The 22,531-nt window shown below is 44.8% G+C and overlaps 1 protein-coding gene and 1 pseudogene across 2 annotated transcripts in view; one reads left to right on the forward strand and one right to left on the reverse strand.

Annotated features, from left to right (window-relative positions):
* Nucleotides 1–3,056: 3,056 nt before the first annotated feature.
* LOC149357403 (exosome RNA helicase MTR4-like) overlaps nt 3,057–22,531 on the forward strand; it is a 33,118-nt gene continuing 13,643 nt past the window's right edge. Inside the window, exons 1-16 of the mRNA XM_089584644.1 lie at nt 3,057–3,212; nt 3,406–3,519; nt 3,646–3,712; nt 4,721–4,899; nt 5,758–5,932; nt 7,315–7,405; nt 7,757–7,881; nt 9,750–9,848; nt 9,939–10,047; nt 11,803–11,934; nt 13,247–13,326; nt 15,329–15,439; nt 16,821–16,922; nt 17,033–17,158; nt 17,940–18,090; nt 22,323–22,495. Of these exons, the coding sequence (XP_089440770.1) occupies nt 3,097–3,212; nt 3,406–3,519; nt 3,646–3,712; nt 4,721–4,899; nt 5,758–5,932; nt 7,315–7,405; nt 7,757–7,881; nt 9,750–9,848; nt 9,939–10,047; nt 11,803–11,934; nt 13,247–13,326; nt 15,329–15,439; nt 16,821–16,922; nt 17,033–17,158; nt 17,940–18,090; nt 22,323–22,495 (1,950 nt within the window). The 5' untranslated portion in view covers nt 3,057–3,096. The remainder of the gene's footprint in view (nt 3,213–3,405; nt 3,520–3,645; nt 3,713–4,720; nt 4,900–5,757; nt 5,933–7,314; nt 7,406–7,756; nt 7,882–9,749; nt 9,849–9,938; nt 10,048–11,802; nt 11,935–13,246; nt 13,327–15,328; nt 15,440–16,820; nt 16,923–17,032; nt 17,159–17,939; nt 18,091–22,322; nt 22,496–22,531) is intronic.
* The window catches only part of LOC149357404 (uncharacterized), a 65,515-nt pseudogene continuing 62,887 nt past the window's right edge, over nt 19,904–22,531 (reverse strand). The window contains exons 6-7 of the transcript XR_016291817.1: nt 22,303–22,471; nt 19,904–20,190 (exon numbers count right to left, since the gene is read on the reverse strand). The product of XR_016291817.1 is annotated as an uncharacterized LOC149357404 (transcript). The remainder of the gene's footprint in view (nt 20,191–22,302; nt 22,472–22,531) is intronic.

The raw sequence follows: 22,531 nt of genomic DNA on the forward strand, positions 1-22,531 counted from the left end.
TTCATGTCATACGCACTGGGTACAGGTTTTCTCAGTCGAACCACCGAAAAGAGGTTCTCGAGACAATCCTGTAAGAGTCTACTGGTAAGAAAAAAATCGTACCCCTCATTTCCCAGCAACACTTCTTGGAGGTGGTGGTGCACTGCGGCACACAACAACCCGGCATTATTCGATGTGCGCCCGGTCAGCACCAAGAGAAAAGGCGACAAAGCGAACGCACGTGTTACGGCCACCACGCCGCCGCGAGAAAGGGCATGGAAATGGCCGCCGATGGTCGTGGTTCAGTTCCTGACACAACCGCTGGAACTCAACGGCAGCCACCTCCTTGGAGAAAGGAGGTGACTTGGTTGCCAACACGGCAGGTTGGCTTCGCTAAACTCATGGCTAAACTGGCCCAGTGTTGTGCTAGCATTCATAAATATATTCAGAATCACAACAAAATTGTATTTTTATGCATAAACGTTTTCAATATTAAATTTTTTGTTCTTTTTTAGTGATTTGAAGTAAGGTTTGCAGTTTTAATTTCAATTAGTTCGAAATTGGCTATTGTTGGCTGTTGGCTGGCAAGCCGTCTGCTGAAACAAAGTAAACCAAGTGAGGCACCTTCTAGCATTCTAGCACAAGGGGAAGACAATGAATTACGCATTTTTTGCTTCCTCTAGTGTCGATGGAGTCGAAACACAAAATTCGCCCATGTGCTGTGCGATGGAGACCTCCACTACGGCACCTCTTTCTTCCTTTCCTCTTTCATTACCTGTTTTAGCCCTTCCTTACGGTGCTGTTCTGGTGTACACCGAGGTGTGTGTAATAGTTAATGCGCTATTTCTTTTCCTCAAAAACCATTCTTCAGTGTCGATTCTGGGCGTGAATGCTGGGCATTCGGACACACAGCTCCTGGAGCCGAAGTCGATCACATTTGATGGTCGCATTAATATCTTACAGATATATTTATCTGTTTATTTTAATTTATCTGCTGCATCGGCTTTCAGGGATGGCGACATGGCATGGTTGCAATGGAAAAGCGCCCTTGAACGCAGCCTGCCAGCATATATATTTTGGCGATAGCCTTGAATTACTTGAATTACGCAGTTACGGTGCTGCCGACATACTCCCATTTTTCGTTTCTTAGAATAGAAACCGAATGTAATCTAACCGACCTACCTAATCATGTTCCGCCGCGGTAGCTCAGTCGTTATGGTGCTCGGCTGCTGACCCGAAGATATTTCTAGTTCACTATACCCGAAGTACGCGGCTATACGATCCCGGCCGATGTGGTCGAATTTCGATGGACGCGAAATTCTAGAGGCCCGTGTACTGTGCGACTTTACTGCGCGTCAAAGAACCCCAGGTGATCGAAATTTCCGGAGCCCTTCACTAAAGCGTTCCTCATAGCGTCACTTTGGGACGTTAAACCCCACAAACCGAACCAAACCTAGTCATTTTGGCGAGCAGATGACACTTGTGAAATATTAATTCGGAATGGCGCGGTGAGCTGCTACTTTTCCGAAGAAACACCAAAATATAACTTTTGTGTGGTCAATATTGTCCGGACGTCTGTGTAATGCATCCGCGCTTACAGAACAAAATGGCTGTTCGCCAAGAAGTCATTTTTACTGAATGCATTTTCGCGCAATAAAAGCGCTCACGACAGATATGCAAGCACCATTCACCTCTTGTTAACGCGCGTAACTAAGCTGTAAAGCAACGTTTATAGACAGCTGTAAAGCGCATATCACGTTACAACTTTTTTGACCGCAGCGCCCTCTGCTGCTTTCGTCATGCAGCGCCTCAGGGAGAGTGCACTGGTCGACCCACTCAACCAGGGTTGCCAGGTTTGGCTACTTTGCGCCAAATTGGCTACTTTTGGGACCCCTTGGCGACAAAAATTTGAATTTGGCTACTTGGCTACTTTTTGGCTACATTTGAATTCGAAGTGAGGACTGAATAATAGACCTATTTTTTCGCCAATGGTCCCAGTGCATCTTTGCTGGAGAGCGTTAGAATGCCACACGTAACTCTGTTATTCTACGGTGCCTGCCCTGTTAAAAATATACCTGTAATCATCTCCTAGACATAAAATATTTCTCGCTCCTGTGTTCACTTAATGCTCGCAGGACTTGTTCTCCCAGCCGAGACTCCGAAACTGTGGCTCTGCTATGCAATGCGAATATGTAGCTTCCTTAGAACTAGCAATAAGAAATGTCATATCTCTAGTCACTGAATGCACCTCAGGTAAACAGGGAAGTGTCTTGCTACTTATCTGATACACCTGTGTGTTCAGTTGACAACTGGTTCAAAGCGAGTTGATCAGCCGCACATGCCAGCCCGACAGCCACTTGTATGATGCTGAGAATTGCAGTCCTGATTGAAATTTTTCAAGGCACATGGTTTTTTTTTAGCTGCGAGCGGGGAAGACCAAAAAGTTTTGAAACGTGATGACGAAGGATCTAGCCATAAGTGGCTGAAAAACAACCCATTTGACCTGAAAAACTTTGGCCAAGGCCGCGTGCTTTCTATGCCTTCAATACATATGAACTGCACGTGGCACGCGGCGATCAGTCTGTTTTGCAATAGAAAGCTGAAAAAAAGATCGCAGGTGAAAAACCGAACAAGAAATAGGCGCATATGAAATCATGCCCTTGTTTACAGAACAGAGAAAAAATTTCATAAGAGAAAGCCATGCATGCCATATTTAATGGGAATGCAAATTGTTATGAAAGTGGCTTAGGAACCCAAATTATTTCACCTCTGCAGAGAAGGAAAACTCTTCTGGTTACTTTCCCACACTTTCACTCCCTTTGAAATTCCTCGCGTGTTTCCGTGGTCCTGTCCCATGATGTTCATGTATTTCCTTTCATTTGATTTGATGATTTTATACTTCAGTTATTCGCATCCAGTGTTAACCTGCATTCGGCAAGAATTACAATTTTTTTGTGCTGCTTTTCTGCCACTTTGGCGCTTTTTTGGCTACTTTTGACACTCCGGCGGCACGTTGGCTACTTTTTGGCTACTTTTGCGATTTTTGTGGCGCTTTTTTGAGTTTAGGACCTGGCAACCCTGCACTCAACTGTTTCTCTGGCTTCAATTTCTGCCAGTATGGACGACTTGTTTAGTGTGTTTGACGATGCGCCGAAATCTTCTTCAAAACTGCTTTCTTCAAGTTCCGTTAAAAAAGATGTTAAACAAGAAGAATCAACGTGCGAAGATGCTGGGTATGTTGCTGTTTAGTGGGTTTTTGATGTTTCTTGCGCCCGCTACCTCTCCCGGAACCAGTGACCGTTCGTCACGCTGTATTGTTCTGCGATATTTCGTATTTGAAATTAATGGACTGATTTAGAACATGTCGGAAAGGTACTGGTAACGCGAAAAAGCTTTCACCTTTCCTGTCTCAAACTCTGTTTACAGCGCCAACGATTTTGTGCAAGCGGTTATTGACGGCAAGAGGTCTTTCGACGGCGATCTCGAAGAGGAGCCCATCAGTAAGAAAAAGAAGATCTCGGACATTTGGGAAGACTTTGAGTAAGTTTTTACCAGCTGTCATTCCTCACATGTCTCGTGTTGCTAGTTCAACTTTTGGTACGTGATCTAAGCGTAACGTTTGCACGAACTTGACGTCATTTGCGTGACATTCCTCTTCGCTTTCAGTCCATCTGACTACCTTCCGCACGTTCACGTGCATACCGTGGAGGGAGTTGAAGGATGCGTTCACGAGGTGAGCTTGCTTGTATAATTAGCGCGGAGAATGCCGAATGCGACCTCAGGCGGTGGTGCGGTCTTGTCATGCCGGCTCGCCACACGATAGTCAGCTGTATTTCTAAAGGTAGTTTGATGGGTTAATGGATACTTTCCGTCCCAAGAGAACACTTCTGGCTATGAGCGCGCCTTAGTAAAGGGTTCCGGATTAATTTCGGCTGCCCAGAGCTCTTTGAAGGGCATAAAAACCTTGATGCGCCAACTCTCGCAGCCGCCGCAGACGGGATCGAATCTTCAATCACGTGCTCAGCAGCGGGTACTTCGAAAGTTTGATGAATCCAGTGTGACAACATTCAGTTCTGTAGTCGTCCCTTGTGTCGACACATTTCACCTTGTCTAGTAGCTGACTAGTGCATCGTCTCTAATGGCATGTTAGTCCGCTGTTATTTTTATTATTTTTTTCCTTTTGTGCTGCTGGTTACTTTGCTTTGTAATTTGTTCGTACCTTAATGCTTCCTGAGGCTATACTAAGTCACCTGCACTCTATACAGTCTAGAATACACACTACCTGCCATGATGGCTGAGTGGTTTTGGCGTTAGGCTGTGATCCGAGGGTCTCCGTTATGATCCTGGTCACGGCGGCCATATTTCCATGGAGGCAAAATACAAAAACGTCCTTGTGCTGTGCGATATCAGTGTGCATTAATTAAAGAACCCAGGTCATCCAATTAAATCATAGCCCCGCATTTCAGTCCCCGTAGTAGCCCATGAGTCGCTTTGGAATGTTAAACTCCACAATTGCACAAAAACCTTCTAGTATGTTCTGGTAAGCAGCTGATGAGATTTAAGCTGTGGCATGAAGGGTCAGGATGGTTCTTGTGCACTAAGGGTTTGCTTACACATAAATATACATTCATTTGGTTTTTTTTTGTGTTTAAATGGTTTTAAAGAGTTCTCATTTGTTATCACATTTTTAATGCTATGATGCTATGGAAGAGCAAATAAATGTTCATTGTTTCTTTCGCAGGTTGCACTGCCCGAAGGAATGGAATATGTGCCCCTGAAGCGTAATGCGGATGGGCCTGCAGCTCGGGAGTACCCGTTCATACTCGACCCGTTCCAGAAAGAAGCAATCCTCTGCTTGGAGAACAACCAGAGTGTGCTCGTGTCGGCCCACACATCAGCCGGCAAGACGGTTGTGGCTGAGTGCGTGCCTCACCTTTCACGTGCTCAGAGCTTCCGACTTGGGAAAGTTTAAACGGAAACTGGGGACAAATTGAAGTTAGCCTGTACCGATAAATTACCGTAGTCCCCTTCTCTATGTGAAGTATCACCGCAACGTCGACTGGCTGCGAGCGTCATCATGTGTTAAGTGGACACAGTGCAATCTCATGTTAAAAGGACGAAGAATGTGGCAGCGTAATCTCATACTAAGCTGACTAAACTGGATCAGGTGATATGTGTTTCAGTGCTAAAGCATCTTGGAGACGGCTGTTGGTGTGAAAAGACGTGTTGCAGCAACTGTGTATGCCAAAGCAACAATGACGGCTGCTGCTATCACATTCTAACAACAGAGGCATTACTCTCAGTCAAAACAGAGCTTTTATCAGCTAGAAGAGACCAATAAGTAAAATACAGGTGTTGCCATCACTGGCCAATTCAACTAGTAAACTGGGTTTTGTCGACAGTTTTTTTAGGTGCTGATCCCAGAGGCTAGGCTACGCTGCCATTCACTTCATGACTGGGCTCTCTGAGGCCATTTTGGTGTATATGTCATGAGTTTGGACCAGAAGGTAGAAATACTTTTAAAATGCAATTTTTTAAGCAGTAAATGCATCTTTTGCTGCCGCAGAAACATTGATAGACTGAGAAAGAGCAGTTGAATCGATTTTTACACACAAAAATTTTACCGAATTGCCCTCGGCGACCATTTAAAGAGTAGGGGTTTGGGCTGTCCACATGGAATAGGTGGAGCTGCACTCAACAGAGGAATGAACATATTTCAATCCCCTCCCCCGCCGCTCTGCATTTAAATGTTTGCCGTGTCACTGTTTGCTCTTGCAGGTATGCGGTATCACTGGCGTTTCAAGAGAAGCAGCGAGTCATCTACACAACGCCAATTAAGGCGCTCAGCAACCAAAAGTTCCGCGAGTTTTCGGATGACTTCAAGGACGTCGGTTTGATGACTGGTGATGTCACCATCAATCCAAGTGCCAGCTGCCTTATAATGACCACAGAGGTGAGTTCTGTTTCCTTTGTTCATTATTTGGTGTCTTTATTCTCTCCGTGGTGGGCTGCAATGGTCAACTGCGGTGTTCAAGGACTATAGACACCTAATTTTAGCTCCACCTTTTCTTTTCAAATGATGTGTTAGACATTAGAATGCATGGACCACCACATGGTATTTGACTGTGACCGTCAAATAAACTACAATTGAATTTCTTGTCTCATGCTCTTTTGATTTCCATTTGATCAGCCAAATGATGGCTGTGATTTGTAGTTGGCTTTTGTCTCATGGGGCATGGAATAAACTTAACATAAGCACTGATTAGTAACTTTAATTCAGTGCAACACTTAAAGGGGCTGCGAAACACTGCCTGGGGGAATACCGGCTGTACTTCAGGTGGGTTCTTTATGTCACACAGATGCTGACTTAGAAACAATTACAGGAATCGATGCACAGGAACGGGAGTTATTCAGTGAAGAAATTTCAAAATACAAGCAAACAAAACGCTGCCCTCAACTCGATTTTGGCGGGGCTTCCCACTCCTATTTCGCTCTCCCAATGACGGCACCTGGCGCAACCAATCAAAACAGCCAGCCAGAGCACGTCGCGGAAGTTTGTACTCCATGCTTGCCTGCTCTCTGTAACTCATTCTTGCTGAGACTGGCAGCGTTGTTTCCATGCCAGAGCGCCCCTGGTGGTGTATTTTTATTTTACTTGCTTTGCAGGGCTTTTATCAGACAAACAAGTTGTTTTTGTTGATATAATATAAAACGTAGACAGGTGACAAGATGTGTCTCTAATTATTCACACAATTTGCAGTATATTTACTGTTTTTCCGGTCATCAAGCTCGCGCCAGGTGATGTCATATCCGCTGGTAAAAACCCGCCACTGTATGGCGACACCATCAGAGCCATGAAGTTGTTTTTGGGAGGACATTAAAATATTCAAAAACGGAATATACGCGTTGTTACCGACGCTAATAGCACCATTATAACTCACTGTATGCAATCAACAGGCAAAACAGTCAACTAAGATTGTGTTTCTGGGCCCCTTTAAAGCAGCCTGCTTCAAGTGCTGAAAGACAACAAACGACGTATCAGCTGTTATTTTGCCAGTTTTCTCAATGGAACTGCACCAACAGCACCAGCAAAATTCACTCCACCTGCAGGCTTGCGGAGCGTCGATGCAAAGCATTGCACTGCAAGCCGCTGAACACCGTGGTGGTTTCTATGGGAGCTAAAACAGATCTGCCTGACAAAAATACTAGCCCAGGACAGCATAACAGCAGGCTTCTACTGTATTGCTTTTTAAATGTTTGGATGGTGAGTGTGTTTATGTCAACATTGTTTTAGCTAACAGTGTTCTCACAGTGTCCTTTTTTCTTGCCTTCCAGATCTTGAGAAGTATGCTGTACAGGGGGTCAGAGATTATGCGTGAAGTAGGGTGGGTCATTTTCGACGAGATCCACTACATGCGAGACAAGGGTAAGCAAAAACTAGTATGGTCGGGTGTCATTACCCTATAGTATAATGAGTGCAGTGGAAATATCAGTCAGAGTGGTACACTCACAGGCACATAAGTACATTCACACAAAACAAACCACATGGCCTTTCTTGCGGCCAACTGTTCTGGCTGGCTTATGCGTGTGTGTGACACCATTTAATTCTGAATGCCCCTGCGTTATGAGGATGTGTTTTAATCTGATGCATGAAAGATGGAAGTGACACTAATTATCAAATGATAACAGGAGTAAGATGTAGATTAGAAGTGCTGTGGTGACAATGTGTAGGCTCTGAAGAAGTTACTCTGTGTATGTTTATGTGCCGCTTGTGCAGAGCGGGGCGTTGTTTGGGAGGAGACCATCATCCTGCTTCCGGACAATGTGCGTTACATTTTCCTCTCGGCTACCATCCCCAATGCGAAACAGTTTGCCGAGTGGATTTGCCACTTACACAAGCAGGTGAGAACTTGGGTGTGTGTGGTTCTGAGGTTTCAACATCGGCTTGTGTCCTTTAGGTGTTGTTGTCAGTTTCCATTATTAGCAACAAGTGAAGGGAGTCCTTGTGTCTCTTAAGAGTTTGACTTTCTTCACTGAATGAATCCTGCTGCTCTTGAGTGCAATTTTGGTGAAATTTTATGCTACAGATTTCGGATGTATCATAGTACCTAACAAATGCACTCGAATCAGTTCAAAACTGCGCCATTCGCTTCGTTCATTCTGCATATTCAGATACGATCAGCGTTTCATCTCTAAAGAATAATTCCGGTCTCGAAAGCCTTGAAACTCGCCGTCGCGTCGCCTGCGTGTGTTTGCTCCACAAATTTTTCCATAGCACTCTGAATAAAACACCTTACATTTTTCATCCGACCCGCATATCTCACCGCACTGCACACCCGTTTCAGATCGCCCGGCCTCTATCGCGCACTGCAACTTTTTCAGGTTCCTTTTTTCCCCGCACCATTGTCGACTGGAATGCCCTCCCCGCCGATGTTGCCGCCATCACGTGCCCATCTTCATTCTTATTCGCTGTAACCACTTGTATCGTACTGCAATGACATGTATTTATTATTGTTGAATATATTAACCCACCCCTTATGTAATACCCCCTGAAGGGGGTCTTTAAGGTGAATAAAGTGAAGTGAAGTGAAGCTGACGATTTTTTACCTGCTTGCGATAACGATTCTTGACTGTATTTAGCCATTTCACAGATGCAAAGTGCAAGATTACTATATAGAAGTTTTTTTTTTACCATTTTGGCATTGACTATATCATTATGTGAGGGTTGTGTCAACGTGTAAAGCATCTTGCTCTGTTTTTGTCATGTGTCAAGAGCGATAGCGTAAGTCGAATCTCTCATTAGGGCTGAAATAATTGTGCTAGCTCTAACCTTTATCATACCGGGCTGCATAAACTGTGCTTAAATTCTTGCCTTGTAGCAGTTGAATGCACTCTAATGTACAGAATCCAGCTTATGGCCATAGTGCAGGAAAGCCTAGTTTCTCAATTGGCACTATGTTGATGTGTGTATTGCAAAGTGAGAAAAAAACAGCGCAGGAACAGGGACACAAGAACAGAAGACGACGGGACAGGCGCCGACTAGCAACTGAAGGTTTTATTGCACGGAACACGAAAAAATATACTCTACAAACAACCAGGAGCATGCATGATCGACGCCAACAACACTGATTAGATGTTACAATCAACCATGATCTTCAAGAAACGATATCTCACAGTCATGAACAAGGACAGATGGAGTGCTTACGCATGTGTCGTGGTTTTTGTGAATATGAAATGCTTCGCTAATTTCCCTAGTTAATCTATCTTTGTTATTGTATAAGAAGCGAAGCATTTCATATTCATAAAAACCACGACACATGCGTAAGCACTCCATCTGTCCTTGTTCATGACTGTGAGATATCGTTTCTTGAAGATCATGGTTGATTGTAACATCTAATCAGTGTTGTTGGCGTTGATCATGCGTGCTCCTGGTTGTTTGTAGAGTATATTTTTTCGTGTTCCGTGCAATAAAACCTTCAGTTGCTAGTCAGCGCCTGTCTCGTCGTCTTCTGTTCTTGTGTCCCTGTTCCTGCGCTGTTTTTTTCTCAACACTTGTTGTTGGGCTAATTGTTCATACATACTTCTAAAGGAACCAGTGCACAAAACACAACGTTCCGTTGTGTTTTGTGCGCTGGTTCCTTCAGAAGTTTTTTCTCAAGATGTACCAACTAGCTCAACTCGCCGTTTTACTGTATTGCAAAGTGCAGTTCTGGATTGTGGACTCTTCTTGTTTTTTTCACGTTGCTCTCCTTTCTGCATTTCACGCGCAGCCATGCAATGTGGTGTACACAGAGTATCGTCCAGTGCCCCTGCAGCACTACATCTTTCCAGCTGGTGCCAGTGGTCTGTACCTGGTCGTGGACGAGACCGTAAGTTGCTCTTTCTTCCTTGCAGTGTTTTGCCCCTTGTGTTGGTTTTACCCTCCTGACAATTTTTAACTCTGTCATCTCTCCTTGCAGGGCAACTTCAAGGAGGAAAAGTTCAATGAAGCGATGGCTGTCCTCCAGAATGCAGGAGACGCTGCCAAGGGAGACTCGGTGCTCAAGGGGCGCAAGGGGGGATTCAAAGGTGCCTGCCTCTCTTCACTGGCTTATTTTAGAATTATTTGTTTAGCGCTCAGCTGCTGGCCCGAAAGATGCGGGTGCGATCCCAGCCGCGGCGGCCGAATTTCAATGAAGGCAAAATTCTAGAGGACCGGGTACTGTGCGATGTCAGTGCACGTTAAAGAGCCCCAGGTGGTCGAAATTTCCGGAGCCCTTCACTACGGCGTCCCCGTAGCCTGAGTTCCTTTGGGACGTTAAACTCCAATAAACCAAACCAAATTATTTGTTTATTATTCCTGTAGGGTCCTTACTCGGTTAAAAAAATGATAAATTTGAAGAATTGAGGCTGTACACTCATTCCACTCGCAGGCAGTCTTAAAGAGAAACAATTGAAATGATGTGGTATGGGCACTTTCTGGGTAAAGTGTGTCTGGGAAGTTGTGGTGGGAAATGCGGTTTCCGGGAAATAACATTTCCAGTTGCACTATTTACTGATTTTATTTATTTTTACCTGGAGACTGCAAGAGTGTCAGGAGACATGACTGATGGCAACAGACTGTCTGACTTGGTGAACAGGTAGAAAATAGAGTGCATTTCATGATGACAGACCGCATCAAGAGTGCACTTTGCAGGCTGGGAAGTGTGTGGTGCATAGAAGTGACAGACACTGAAATGAAATGAACTGCGTTAGCAGAATGCTTTTTTAAGATGATGGTTTTCTGATACTTTTCCCTTTTGCCGCATTCCATTACCTGAAAGTTCCATAAATTAATTTCGCTTTACTTTGGCTCGATTTCATGGCTTGCTAATAATTTTTTCATGCTTTTACATTTAATACGTTACACACATTTCGCCTTACTTGGTGCTCTGTGTTGGGCCAGCTGATGATGCACGCTCGCTGACGTGATCCGCTGACATGTGCTTGCTTTCGGCACCACTTTCACATCCTCTACACTGGCCACTTGCTCGGGGGTGTTGCTGCAGCACCCACCTCTCTACTTCTGCCAGTGCAGACTTTCCCTCATTTCTCATTGGGGGCAGGACTGGTTCTCGTACTCGCCTCGCTGCAGGTGCAGGAGGCTTCACTTGGTGGCCACACAGAGACACACGCCGGCGTTTTCGCCTATTCGCTCGTATACTGCTTATGCAGTAAAAGATCTCGGAATATAACTACGAAGCACTAAACTTGGCCTTGGTGAAAGTTACCTTCGGGGATCATTCGCACTGTTGTCTAAAGTGACATTCACACGTGTGATGAAATCCCTCTCGAATCAAGGGCGACTGTGCACACGTCATGCCTTCGAGGAGCCTCGTGGCAATGCAGCTTCTGGTTTTGCTTTGGCGGCGAAGATCAGGGTTGTTTGCTTGGCTGGCACAAACAGACCCTTCCCCTGCCATTTATTTTTTTTTTTTTTACAGCCGCATTTTTTTATCGTCTACCTGCCTGTGTTCTGTGGGGCGCCAGCGTTTTAGCAATAATGTCCTCCTCGGCTCCTAGCTGTTTGTGTGAATTTAGCGTGGGGGAGCGAGTTCTTCCAGAAGGCCACACACTGCACATCTTTCCGCACCGGCATCCCTCCTTTGATTACCTCTTCAGCATCACAAGCTCACCGCCCAGCTAAATTGTCAGCATATTGTTTTGTTTTGTCTCTTTATGCATGTGCACCATCGTTTTTCAGACTTCTGTGAGAGTGTTTTGTGTTTTTTTTAATTGTCCTGTGTAGGCAGCTGCTTTGTTATAATTTCTTTCGTAACTTTCGGTATCTTGTCCTGTCCGCAGGAGAGTCCAACTGCTACAAGATTGTCAAGATGATCATGGAGCGCGACTATGCTCCTGTCATCGTCTTCAGCTTCAGCAAGAAGGAGTGTGAGGCGTATGCGACCCAAGTTGCCAAGCTGGACTTGACAACTGGTGAGTTTTTGCCCTTCCTTTTTATTCTCCTTCTGTTTGAATCTGTTTCTTTCTTTTTTACCTCTTTTTGCAGTGCTGGCAACATTGCAGTCAGTCGTTATTGAAGTTGAAAATAAATTAAGTTCAGGACGGCACTTTGGAAACGGAAAGGATAAGAGTAAGCTTGAGAGAGAGAAAAAAATGTGCCTTACAAACACTAGTTAACAATATGGTAGCAGAAATGAAGAAGTAAAATCAACCTTGCTGGGATGTGTAATGCAGCTAACAGTGTAACTGATGGTCTGTTAGGGCAACGGGGTGGAATCCAAATGAAGGAAACCATAACCTGAGCTACTTAGAGTCTTAGAGCATTTTTTTTTATTTACAGACCAAATGCTATGAAACTGCACATACTTGTTCAGTTTTTTCTGCTGATTTCAAATATGCAATTTGTTTATTTCTAGGCCAATTCGTTCCTGATATATTAATATATATCATGCCATTGTCTGCTCAAACAATAGAAAAAAAATGGGCCACCAGAAATTTAATTTTAATATGTGGGTAGATACTACAATGTGTCAAGAAGGCAACGCTGGAAGCAGTTTTCAGTTTTTTGTCCGTGTGGACAAATGGGCTTAATAGCTAGTTTCATGTGTGTCGTGTTTTCTGGCACTGTATGTCTGGTTAACTCACTTGAAAACTAACTATTACGCCCATTTGTCCACATAAACAAAAAAAACTGAAAACTGCTTCCAGCGTCGCATTCCTCACACATTGTAGTATCTACCCACATATTAAAATTAAATTTCTGGTGGCTCATTTTTTTTCTATTGTTCGAGCAGACAGTGGCATGATATTATTAATATCTCAGGAACTAATTTGCCTAGAAATAAAAACAATTCATATTTGAAATCAGCAGAAAAAACTGAATAAGTTTGTGCAGTTTCATTGCATTTGGTTAGTAAATAAAAAATTATCTAAGACCCATGTCCCCCCTTAAATTGAAATGGAGAGAGGAGATAAGGAAGTTTGTTTTGGTAGAGGACCATTTGTTTTGGACCATTTGTTTTGGTAGAGGCATGGGAGAGGGATAATTGGAGATAATTAGGAGAAGCCTTTGTTTTGCAGAGGACATAGATCGTCTGATGATATTAGTGGTGATTTTTATTAACGCATTAAACTTGGGGGCAGCAAAATAAAGGCCAAACAGTGTGCATGTCTGGTGCTTGTTCCGGACAGATTTTGGTGTACGGAGTGCTGAAAAAAAAAGCATAAAACTACCTCCGCGTCAAGCTGCTGATTGCGATGTGCTGTGCCTTGCCTCTTTTAACAGCTCATGAGAAGCATCTCGTGCAGGAAGTTTTCCAAAATGCTATGGAATCTTTGTCCGAGGAGGACCAGAAGCTGCCTCAGGTGGGTGGGGCATGTTTCATGGACACCAGCTTTTTTCGTGTTATGCTACTGTATTTCATCTGACTTACCCATTCAGTCAACCAGCAACGTCCATTGAGCGTACGATAGGCCAGTTGCTGCTTGGGGTATCAATAAGATCACAAAAGCTTCTCGGACTTTGCGTCTTTGTGACATGCACTCCAAAATGGTTTTGTGCCGTTAATGTTGATCCACGCTAGACAGGAGTCGGGAAGAAGAGATTCACGACAACACTGAACAAACTGAACAAGGGTTGAAGGGGGAGCCTCAGTCTGGTAGCCAGTCTGATCCCGTTAATATCCTGGTAATGTAACCTAGATATAAGCAGGGCTTCTCCTAGACGACTAGTCTGCCTGTCAGAACTGTGAACTGCGGTTCTCCCTTGACCCTTGTTCGTATTGTTTTTTGATACCACTAATGTTGTGAGAATGTTACTGCTGAACATTGGGCATGTGCAATGGAAATTCCGCTTTGATTCCGCTGACATCCTGGATGTAAGAAAACTTTTTGTGCTTTGCAGTCAATACTCGATGCTTGCTTTGCTATACTGAGCTGCAGGTGTAAATTTTGCCTGCAGTGTGACAGCAGCCTTTCGGTTTAGTTGAGTACAAGGTTTCATACGGTGGAATTTTGTTAACTCGAACGCTATTCAGACTGATGCTTCGTTCCCACAAACAGTGCATGTTTAAAAAGGTTCCCTCTATTTTAACTCCTCAAGATACAAAGAAATTGCTCCCTTTCTAGTTGAACTGTCACATCAACTATACTTTCCACACATCCAGCGGATATCCAGATTTGTCGCGCTTACAGTGCACAGACATGCCGCAGATCATCGAAAGCTTGTCTGGAGTGTCTAGCATGGTAGTACGCCTAGGATCGTGAAAAGCATTTGGATCATGCAGGCTCTAGATGTAATGACTGACGATGGCTTTGGCTGTGCAGTATAGTTGTACTCTATTACTTTTTTGCATACTTACCATATGAACACGTGTAAGAGTCGCACCTGTGTATGGGCCACACCCTGTTTTCAAGAAAGAATTATTTAAAAAAAATAATTCGTGTAAGGGCTGTACCCGAACTTTCCTTGACCGACGCGGGAATAGCCTTTTAAATGCATGCTCCGTGGCCTCCTTGATCATCTTCTGCTGCGAGTAACGGTGCACTTGATCGCTGAGACCACGCACGCGCTCAGGAGCTTCCAGGTATTGCCCACGGATGCCGCCCGAGGCCGCGGTTCATCATCATCATCATCGTCAACTTTTTCCTCCACCGCGAGCTTCCGCTATAAATATTGGCATTAGTATCGCCAGCTCCATCTTTTTGTGGCTGTCAAAGGCAAGGGAGTTGTGATAGTGTGTTAGTTCTCCATAGTTCTGGCTTTCATGTGCTGCTGCCGAGCGCTGCAATTCTAGCACGATGGGCAAGCGCCTTAATGGCTAGCTAAGCGGCTGGATGTTTGCTTTCGAACACAGCAAGCGTGCGGCGGGCGGGAAATTCGACACGGCCAAGGAGTGTGTCCGACGATGGCGCAACCAAAAAGAATGCATTGAGGAACACAAGCTGCAAAAAGCACGCTTTCGGAGGCAAGCCATGAAAGTTTCCCGAACTGGAAGAACAGCTGCTCTGTTATGTGATGGAAGTGCGGAACAACGGCTACGCGTTGTCAACAGACATGTTGCGCGTCTTCTTGTGGGATGAGCGTGCACCAGAGCACAGCACCAGCTCCGAGTCGGAAGGCTCCGCGAGTGACGACTGAAAGCAGAATAAATGCCGCACATTTTCTGATTGGTTTTTTTACTTAAAGAAAAATAAATTTGCACGTCGCATGTATGGGCCGCAGCTCAAAAATTTGCCCTCGAATCTGGAAAAAAAAGTGCGGCCCTTACACGCGTTTATACGGTAACTATTTTCTGGCCGCACACATAGTAATGTAGCAAACTAGTTAAAGCCCTTTACACTGTTGCTCATTACATTCTTTTTCCAGGTTGAACAAGTGCTGCCGCTTTTAAGGAGAGGCATCGCAGTGCATCACTCTGGCCTGCTGCCCATCTTGAAGGAGACCATTGAGATTCTCTTTGCGGAGGGGCTTGTCAAGGTATGTGGCACATTCAGGCGGTTGTCAGTGGAACCCTGAAATGTACTCTTGCAGGCCCTTTCTAGAGTCATGGGAAGAGCTACAGAGATGCGCTGGTATACGCGCGGGCCAGGTCTGGGGAATGCAGCTTAAAGCGGAAACGCTGCCACAGTCAGCTGCCTCGGTGGCTTCCTCGCATTACTTAGGTGCGAAGGAGCAAAGCATTCCTAAGTTTACGAGGAATAAATTTTTGCTACTTCTGTCATTGCCGTCGACAGACCAGATGCATTACAAGGTTCTTTTCTCACTTAAGACAGTGCAAACGCGGACTAAATACTGCGAGCGCTTGAAGAGGATCTGCTCAGGTCTTGTGCCAAGAAGCGTTAATCGACCCTTTTATGAAGTGGAGTTGTCAATAAATGTCTGTGTACCTCATTCGTCATTTAAATTTTTCAAAATGAGTTAGTTTGGATTGTACATTTTCCCAGGTAAATTTTTTTTTTCACAATTTCTTTTTATAAACCCATTAATGAGGTTTCACTACTATTGCTCTTCAAATGCCTGAGACCACAGAAGATGCCGTATTCACACAGAGCTTTTGTTTCCACCCCGTGTGTTATATTCACGGCCACATTTCATGCAAATATGGTACTTCCACAAGACTTAGATGAGGAAATGGAAAACACTATTAACGTAAAATCTGATAACTGAAAATAAATCATTCATATATGCATAATGGGGTGACTGGAGTAGGAAGAAACATATTTTTATTACGCCAGCACTCAAGCCCACATTGACAGCAAACGCCGTTTGTCGTTCTGGTTCTTCGTTTAACAGGTGCTTTCCACTTACCACGGTGGGCAGGTTGTGATGACGTCACAAGATCACGTGGCCTATCTGCCATTTGCTCAGTGGTTACGACGCTTGGCTGCTGACCTCAAAGACGCGGGTTCGATCCCCGCCACGGCGGCCGAATTTCGTTGGAGGCGAAATTCTAGAGGCCCTTGTGCTGTGCGATGTCAGTGCACGTTAAAGAACCCCAGGTGGTCGAAATTTCCGGAGCCCTTCACTACGGCATCCCTCATAGCCTGAGTCGCTTTGGGACGTTATACCCCAATAAACCAAACCAAACCATGCAATCACTAGTAGTTGATATAGTAAAGACACTGATGTAATATGTTTTTGCTGATCTGAGCACCTTTAATGCAGAGTGATTCTACTGCATGTGATGCAGAGTTGTGAAGTGGCAGAGGCCGTGATGGCTTTCTGGTGTTAACTTCATGCATTCTCTTATTTTTTATAAATAGTTTTTTAGACTTCTTCCCTGAAACTGTACACCCATGTGTAAGTGAAATGCAAATGCTTGTTTCAAAGCGCATTCTCATCTTTTTGTCTTGTGCAGGCGCTGTTTGCCACAGAGACATTTGCCATGGGACTCAACATGCCTGCCCGCACTGTCCTCTTCACAAATGCAAGAAAGTTTGACGGCAAGGATTTCCGATGGGTGAGGAAGATTCTGTGTCGATGTACCATCTGCTTCGAAGTGGGCGCCCACTTGTTGCCTGGATGTGAATTGTGAACCCCCATTATTTTTTTTTTAATTAACTCGCCCAGGTAACTTCCGGAGAATACATCCAGATGAGTGGCCGTGCCGGACGGCGTGGTTTGGACGATCGTGGAATCGTCGTTCTCATGGTTGACGAGAAAATGAGTCCAGCCGCTGGCAAGGACATCGTCAAGGTGAGACTGTGTTCGGAGTTTTTCAGTGCCCTTTATTCCGTTAGCTGTGATCTCTTTGCATAGCACCAGGCAGCACTTAGTTACCCTCTGGAAACACTCCATGCTTGCACCTGCATCTGCTTACCGTATGAACTGGAATTTAGCTTATTAAGGGGAAAGCCTTTAATGCCTCATCGTTGTCAACAGAAGGTTGTCGACAGAAGGTTGTCAGCAGAACGGTGTTGACAGGGGTGTCATGCTTTTTCTAGTCAGACCAGAAAAAAATCTTTGTGCATGATGGGATTCGAACCACCATCCTTCCGTTCCGCAGCCGAGTGTGCTAATGGCTACGCTACTTCCTGCCAACGCATATGTAGTTCTCCTTGTCTGGGACGCTGGAGAATGTTTGCAGAAAGGCGTCGAATCAGACGGATGCCTCCCAAACGCCCTCCAGTGTCTCCAGCTTTTAAGATTCACAAACAATTGTGTACTTTATTAACATCTTAACCACACATCAGTGACATAAGTAGCAACACTGCGCGAAATGCTTTTGCCTCACTGCACTTTAGGTCAGCAAAGTGCCCCCCTGAATTTTTTTTTCTCTATACGCCTGCTGCACCATAAGAGCAACAAGTGTTGAGATGTGCTGCTTCTAAGACCAACCTATAACTTTTGTGCAGTTGATGCTGTTTTCGTTAAGCCTACCCACGCCTCTCGGAGGGGATGTTCACAAGTTACGGAAGTTAGGAATTCTGTTTTGTTGCCGAGATGGCTGATGCGCCTTGTCTTTTTTGGTTGGCAGGGCTTGCCCGATCCAATCAACAGTGCCTTCCACCTGACGTACAACATGGTGCTGAACCTGATGCGGGTGGAAGAGGTGAACCCGGAGTACATCCTGGAGCGGTCATTCTTCCAGTTCCAGAACAACGCTATGATTCCTACTCTCTATGAGAGTGAGTTTAGAATGCCTTAGATAAATCGGGTAGATATGCCTGTGAACTGGTTTTGATCAGTGGCTGAAATCGCATGCTAGGCCTGTCTTGGTTTCAGTTAAGGCTGCATGTGCAAATATCCAGGGAAAAGGAGCCAGCCTTCAAGCAGGGCATCTATTGTAGTAAGACAGGTGGAGAAAATACTACGTAGCATTGCATTTCTAATGCTGTCTGTTGATGCAGAGAGTTTTCCACGTAACGTTAACTAGGTTATAACTAAGATCGTTATAAGCAATAAAATATTGTTGACGGTGTTTTTGTGAGGCCTGAGAGCATGTAGTGTCTTTTAGTTAAACTTTTTAGTAGCCCAACTAAAAATTATTGAAGTCAGCCACTTTTGCAACCAGTGGATTTCAAAAATTTCATTTACAGTGGAACCTCGATTATACGACGTTCAGGGGACCACGCGAAACCGTCGTATAATCCGGGTGTCGTATAATCGAAAAGCAAAGAATCCCCCCCCCCCCATCCGGCCTCTCTTTTCGCGGCGAAATCTCGATGAAAGGGGCGCGAGAAAAAACATTTTATTTAGGAAACATTAAAAAAAAAATAGCTGCAGATAGTTCTGTGCCGCCAGTGTCGGAAAGCAGCAACACAAAAAGCGCCGTGGACGCAGCTGTCCTCGCTTCTTCAGCGAGCTGTCCTCGCTTGGGCGAGCGCGGCCTCGCCCGCTTATCTGTTTTTTCAGCAGCGTCCTGCGAAGCGCGTCTTATCTTTTCTCTTTATCTTTCCTCTGATCTTTTAACTCTCCTCTATCTGCACTTGGCAGCGGTGGTGGCTCGGCTGGAGCCAGTAGGCAGGGGCCCGTGCAATTTCCTTTTCATCCTTCTCTCAGTCACAACAACAACAACGCGCAGGCCGCGCCTCCTCGGGACTCCGACTGCACAGGCTCGACGAAAAAGAGAGCAAGTGCACTTGGCGGCCTCGGCAAGGCTCTCTTCCGCGCAAAAAAGGGGGTGCTTAGATTCGCATGCAAAGTTTTTTTTTTCGGAAATTTTTTTCCGAAAATAGGGGGGGGGGGGGTGCTTAGATTCGGGGGGTGCTTAGAATCGCGAAAATACGGTACATCCCGGCCTGCGTTTGCTGACGACCTTTTTTGACGGACGGTACGAGCCAGCCGTCGTACGAAGCGGGGTCCTTCTAAAATTTGCGTCGTATAACCGAGGTTTTTAATGCATTGTCTCTATGGGGGTCTTGCCGGGACCGCACAAATTCGTCGTAAAATGCGGGTCGTCGCATGACCGGGGGACGTATAATCGAGGTTCCACTGTAGCAAATTGTGGCACATCCAGAGAAAGCTCTCGAAGGTCAATTTTTGTAATGGCAGACTTATTGTACAACTGTTTATAAGTTATTTCAAGTACCCACAACAAAGATCTGAAGTTTTTTGTTATGGGAACGCTTGTTCTGGACAATTTGCATGTGGCACTGGTTCCAGAGTAGCTGTTGGCATGATGCATTCAAGCCTGTGCTACTGGGGTCACCGTCAGGACACACGAATTTTTACACCCTTTCTTGTCCTCCTGGGCTTTGAATGCAGACATGCATAACAGAGTGGACTTTTCAAAAACTGTAATAAGTATCCACGGTTTCTTCCCAAGCTTTGTAATTTTCTGACTCAGTTTCCGTGCATCTACAATGGGTTCTTTAACAGATACTTAAACTGCAGTAAAACCTCGTTAATTCGGATTTTAAGGAAGTGAGAAAAATGTCCCAATTATCCGAAATGTTGAATTGTCAAATGGCTGCCCCATAACTGCCAAAAAGCCGTTCGCACGACAGTAAAATTTATTGGGTAACAGGTTGGGCAATGGTCATCTTCTTTTAAGGCAAAAACTCGGCGGCGGTGACAGTTTTTTGCAGTTCCATCAAACGCTTTAATTCGTGCACACTGTCGGAAGTGGCATGAGGAGGACTGCTCCGTATTGGCAAAGGTCTCCAAAGCTTCTGTCACTGTGTGACTCAGTACTGCTGGAACTTCTTCACATGTGGCGTCGCACCTGAGGAGGATTCACCTCACAAACAGCAAACAGCGGGTGATGAGAGCGGAGTGCCAGCAAGCTGCAGGAACAAAAACGTCATGCGGACGAAAATGAGGGAAGTGTGCATTGGCACACTTGAAAGAAAAGTAAAGAAAAATCGGGGACAAAAAAATTATCATTTTAGCGTATAGCTATAGGCTCGGCTGTCTGATATGCATGGCCAACAGCCGCCATCGCTGAGGGCTGGCAACGAAGCTCCAAAAACAAAACTTTGCAGCTAGACCCCCTCTGGACTTATCGACGGGGGCCTGGTGATCGTAAAATGCCTGCCGTTGCGCATACATTGGAGGGCGGTGGTAAAGAATGTAATATGCAGTTCAGGCCAGAGGACAAATATTTGGTTGGTCGCTTGTTGAGCAGGTCATACCTCTACACGGTGCTACTTTCGGAGCCTGTTAGGATTAATGGATGCCAGCATAGGGCATCTGAATAAACGAGCTTTTGATGCCATAGACTCGCATAGGCATTTGGTAGGACTCTGGTGACAGTCCAAATGTCCCCCCCCCCCACCCTGCCGCAGTGGCTCAGTGGTTACGGCACTTGGCTGCTGACCCGAAAGACGTGGGTTCGATCCCCGCCGCGGTGGCCGAATTTCTATGGAGGCGAAATTCTAGAGGCCCGTGTAGTGTGCGATGTCAGTGCACATTAAGGTATGTCACCACCTTTTTCAAAATTTTTTTTAATTTGGACTCTTAAATTTTTATTTCACATTTAACTTATAAAACACTGTTTTATATGATATTCAAAAGCAAAAAAGAGTGAAAAAATCCATGCTGGCATTTATTATTCTCAAAAAATTGCCCAAACTTTGCTGTTATGCAAAAATTCATAACTAGCGAATGGAGAGCAGGAATTGTAAACTTTTTGGCACAGAGTTAGCCAACTAACCGTACTATGCAACCAACTAGGATCTTTGCCGTCCGATGATTGGGAAAAAAGTTATAGCAAAAATGCCAAAGAAAACAAAAAAATATGTCATTTTTGCCTGCATTCTTTGACATAAAACTTGATTACATCAAAACTCATCATTCGATTTCATTTATCCTAGTTCATTGCACAGGCTATTAACAAAGAAACGAGCGTGCAAAGTTTCAATGAAAAATATTTATTCATTTCGAAGTTATCACTGTTTGCGCAACACGAAAATGCAAAAAAACAAGTTTTGAGAAAAACAAGATTAAAGTTTTTCAATCCTTGTAGAAACAAGATCATCATACCCTAGGAAGTTAAAATCCTCCAGGTTCATAGCTAGGGCCCTTCGTAGCTGATACGAGCTCTCTTTTGGCATTTGTTGCTGCCTGTCTTTTTTTGCGGAGATGTTTTGCCTCACCCGTTGATTGACGCTGGGCCTTCATCACACGGTAATGGTCACTGGTGCAACATGCTACGAGAGTGCGGTGGCCAGATTCGATGCCTGCTTCCCTCAAAATATCTGCTGTACTTCTTTTGCCATCATTGAGGGACGAATACAGTAGCATTCAAAGCGATAGCGTGAAGCGCACGCAAAGTAAACAACTGAGACGCTTGTAGCGTCATGCATCCCTCTTGCGGAAATTTAAAGCAATGTTTTAAAAAAAAGGAAGCCTTACAAATTGCTTTTGAATAATCTTTTACATATTAAACTAAAACAAAACAAAAAATTTTCAATATACACCGTTGATTATCGCCGAGTGATCATTTTCTGTTACCAAACCACATCAGTTTCGGTTTCAGAACTGTCCACCACCTGTTCGAAAGTTGGCTATAACTTTTTAACAAAATAAGATATCAACATTATTTTTGCTGCAAAACATTGTTGAATGTTTGGGGATTCCCAAAATATAAAAAAGGAAAAATGTCATTTTTACAAAAAAATGCCTTTTCAAAGGTGGTGACATACCTTAAAGAACCCCAGGCGGTTGAAATTTCCAGAGCCCTTCACTACAGCGTCCCTCATAGCCTGAGTTGCTTTGGGACATTAAACCCTAGTAAACCAAACCAAACCAGTCCGAATGTCCGAATTAAGGGTGTTGAATTAACAAGGTTTTATTCTATGTGCATTTATCCCTAGCACTGCAAAAACTAACTGCCTTTGCATACAGTTAAACCGACAAGTTTTGAAGAAGGTATAAGCGTTTCCGAGGCTCCTCACCACAATATGTTCCATTGCAGAGCTGCGAAAGCTGGAGGCCCAGCTGGAGTCCTTCCAGATCCCCAACGAGCTGGAGGTGGCCTCGTACTACAAGGTGCGCCAACAGCTGGCTTCTCTCGCGCGGGAACTGCAGGCCTTCCTCACCAAGCCTCAGTACTGTGTGCCCTACCTGCAGCCGGGGCGCATGGTCCACGTGAGTGCCTCCCCATCATCCCTTCGCCTCCTTCCC

Source organism: Amblyomma mixtum, chromosome 3 (genome assembly GCF_055824585.1).
Source record: "Amblyomma mixtum isolate Tamu chromosome 3, ASM5582458v1, whole genome shotgun sequence".
Classification (NCBI taxonomy): Eukaryota; Metazoa; Arthropoda; class Arachnida; order Ixodida; family Ixodidae; genus Amblyomma; species Amblyomma mixtum.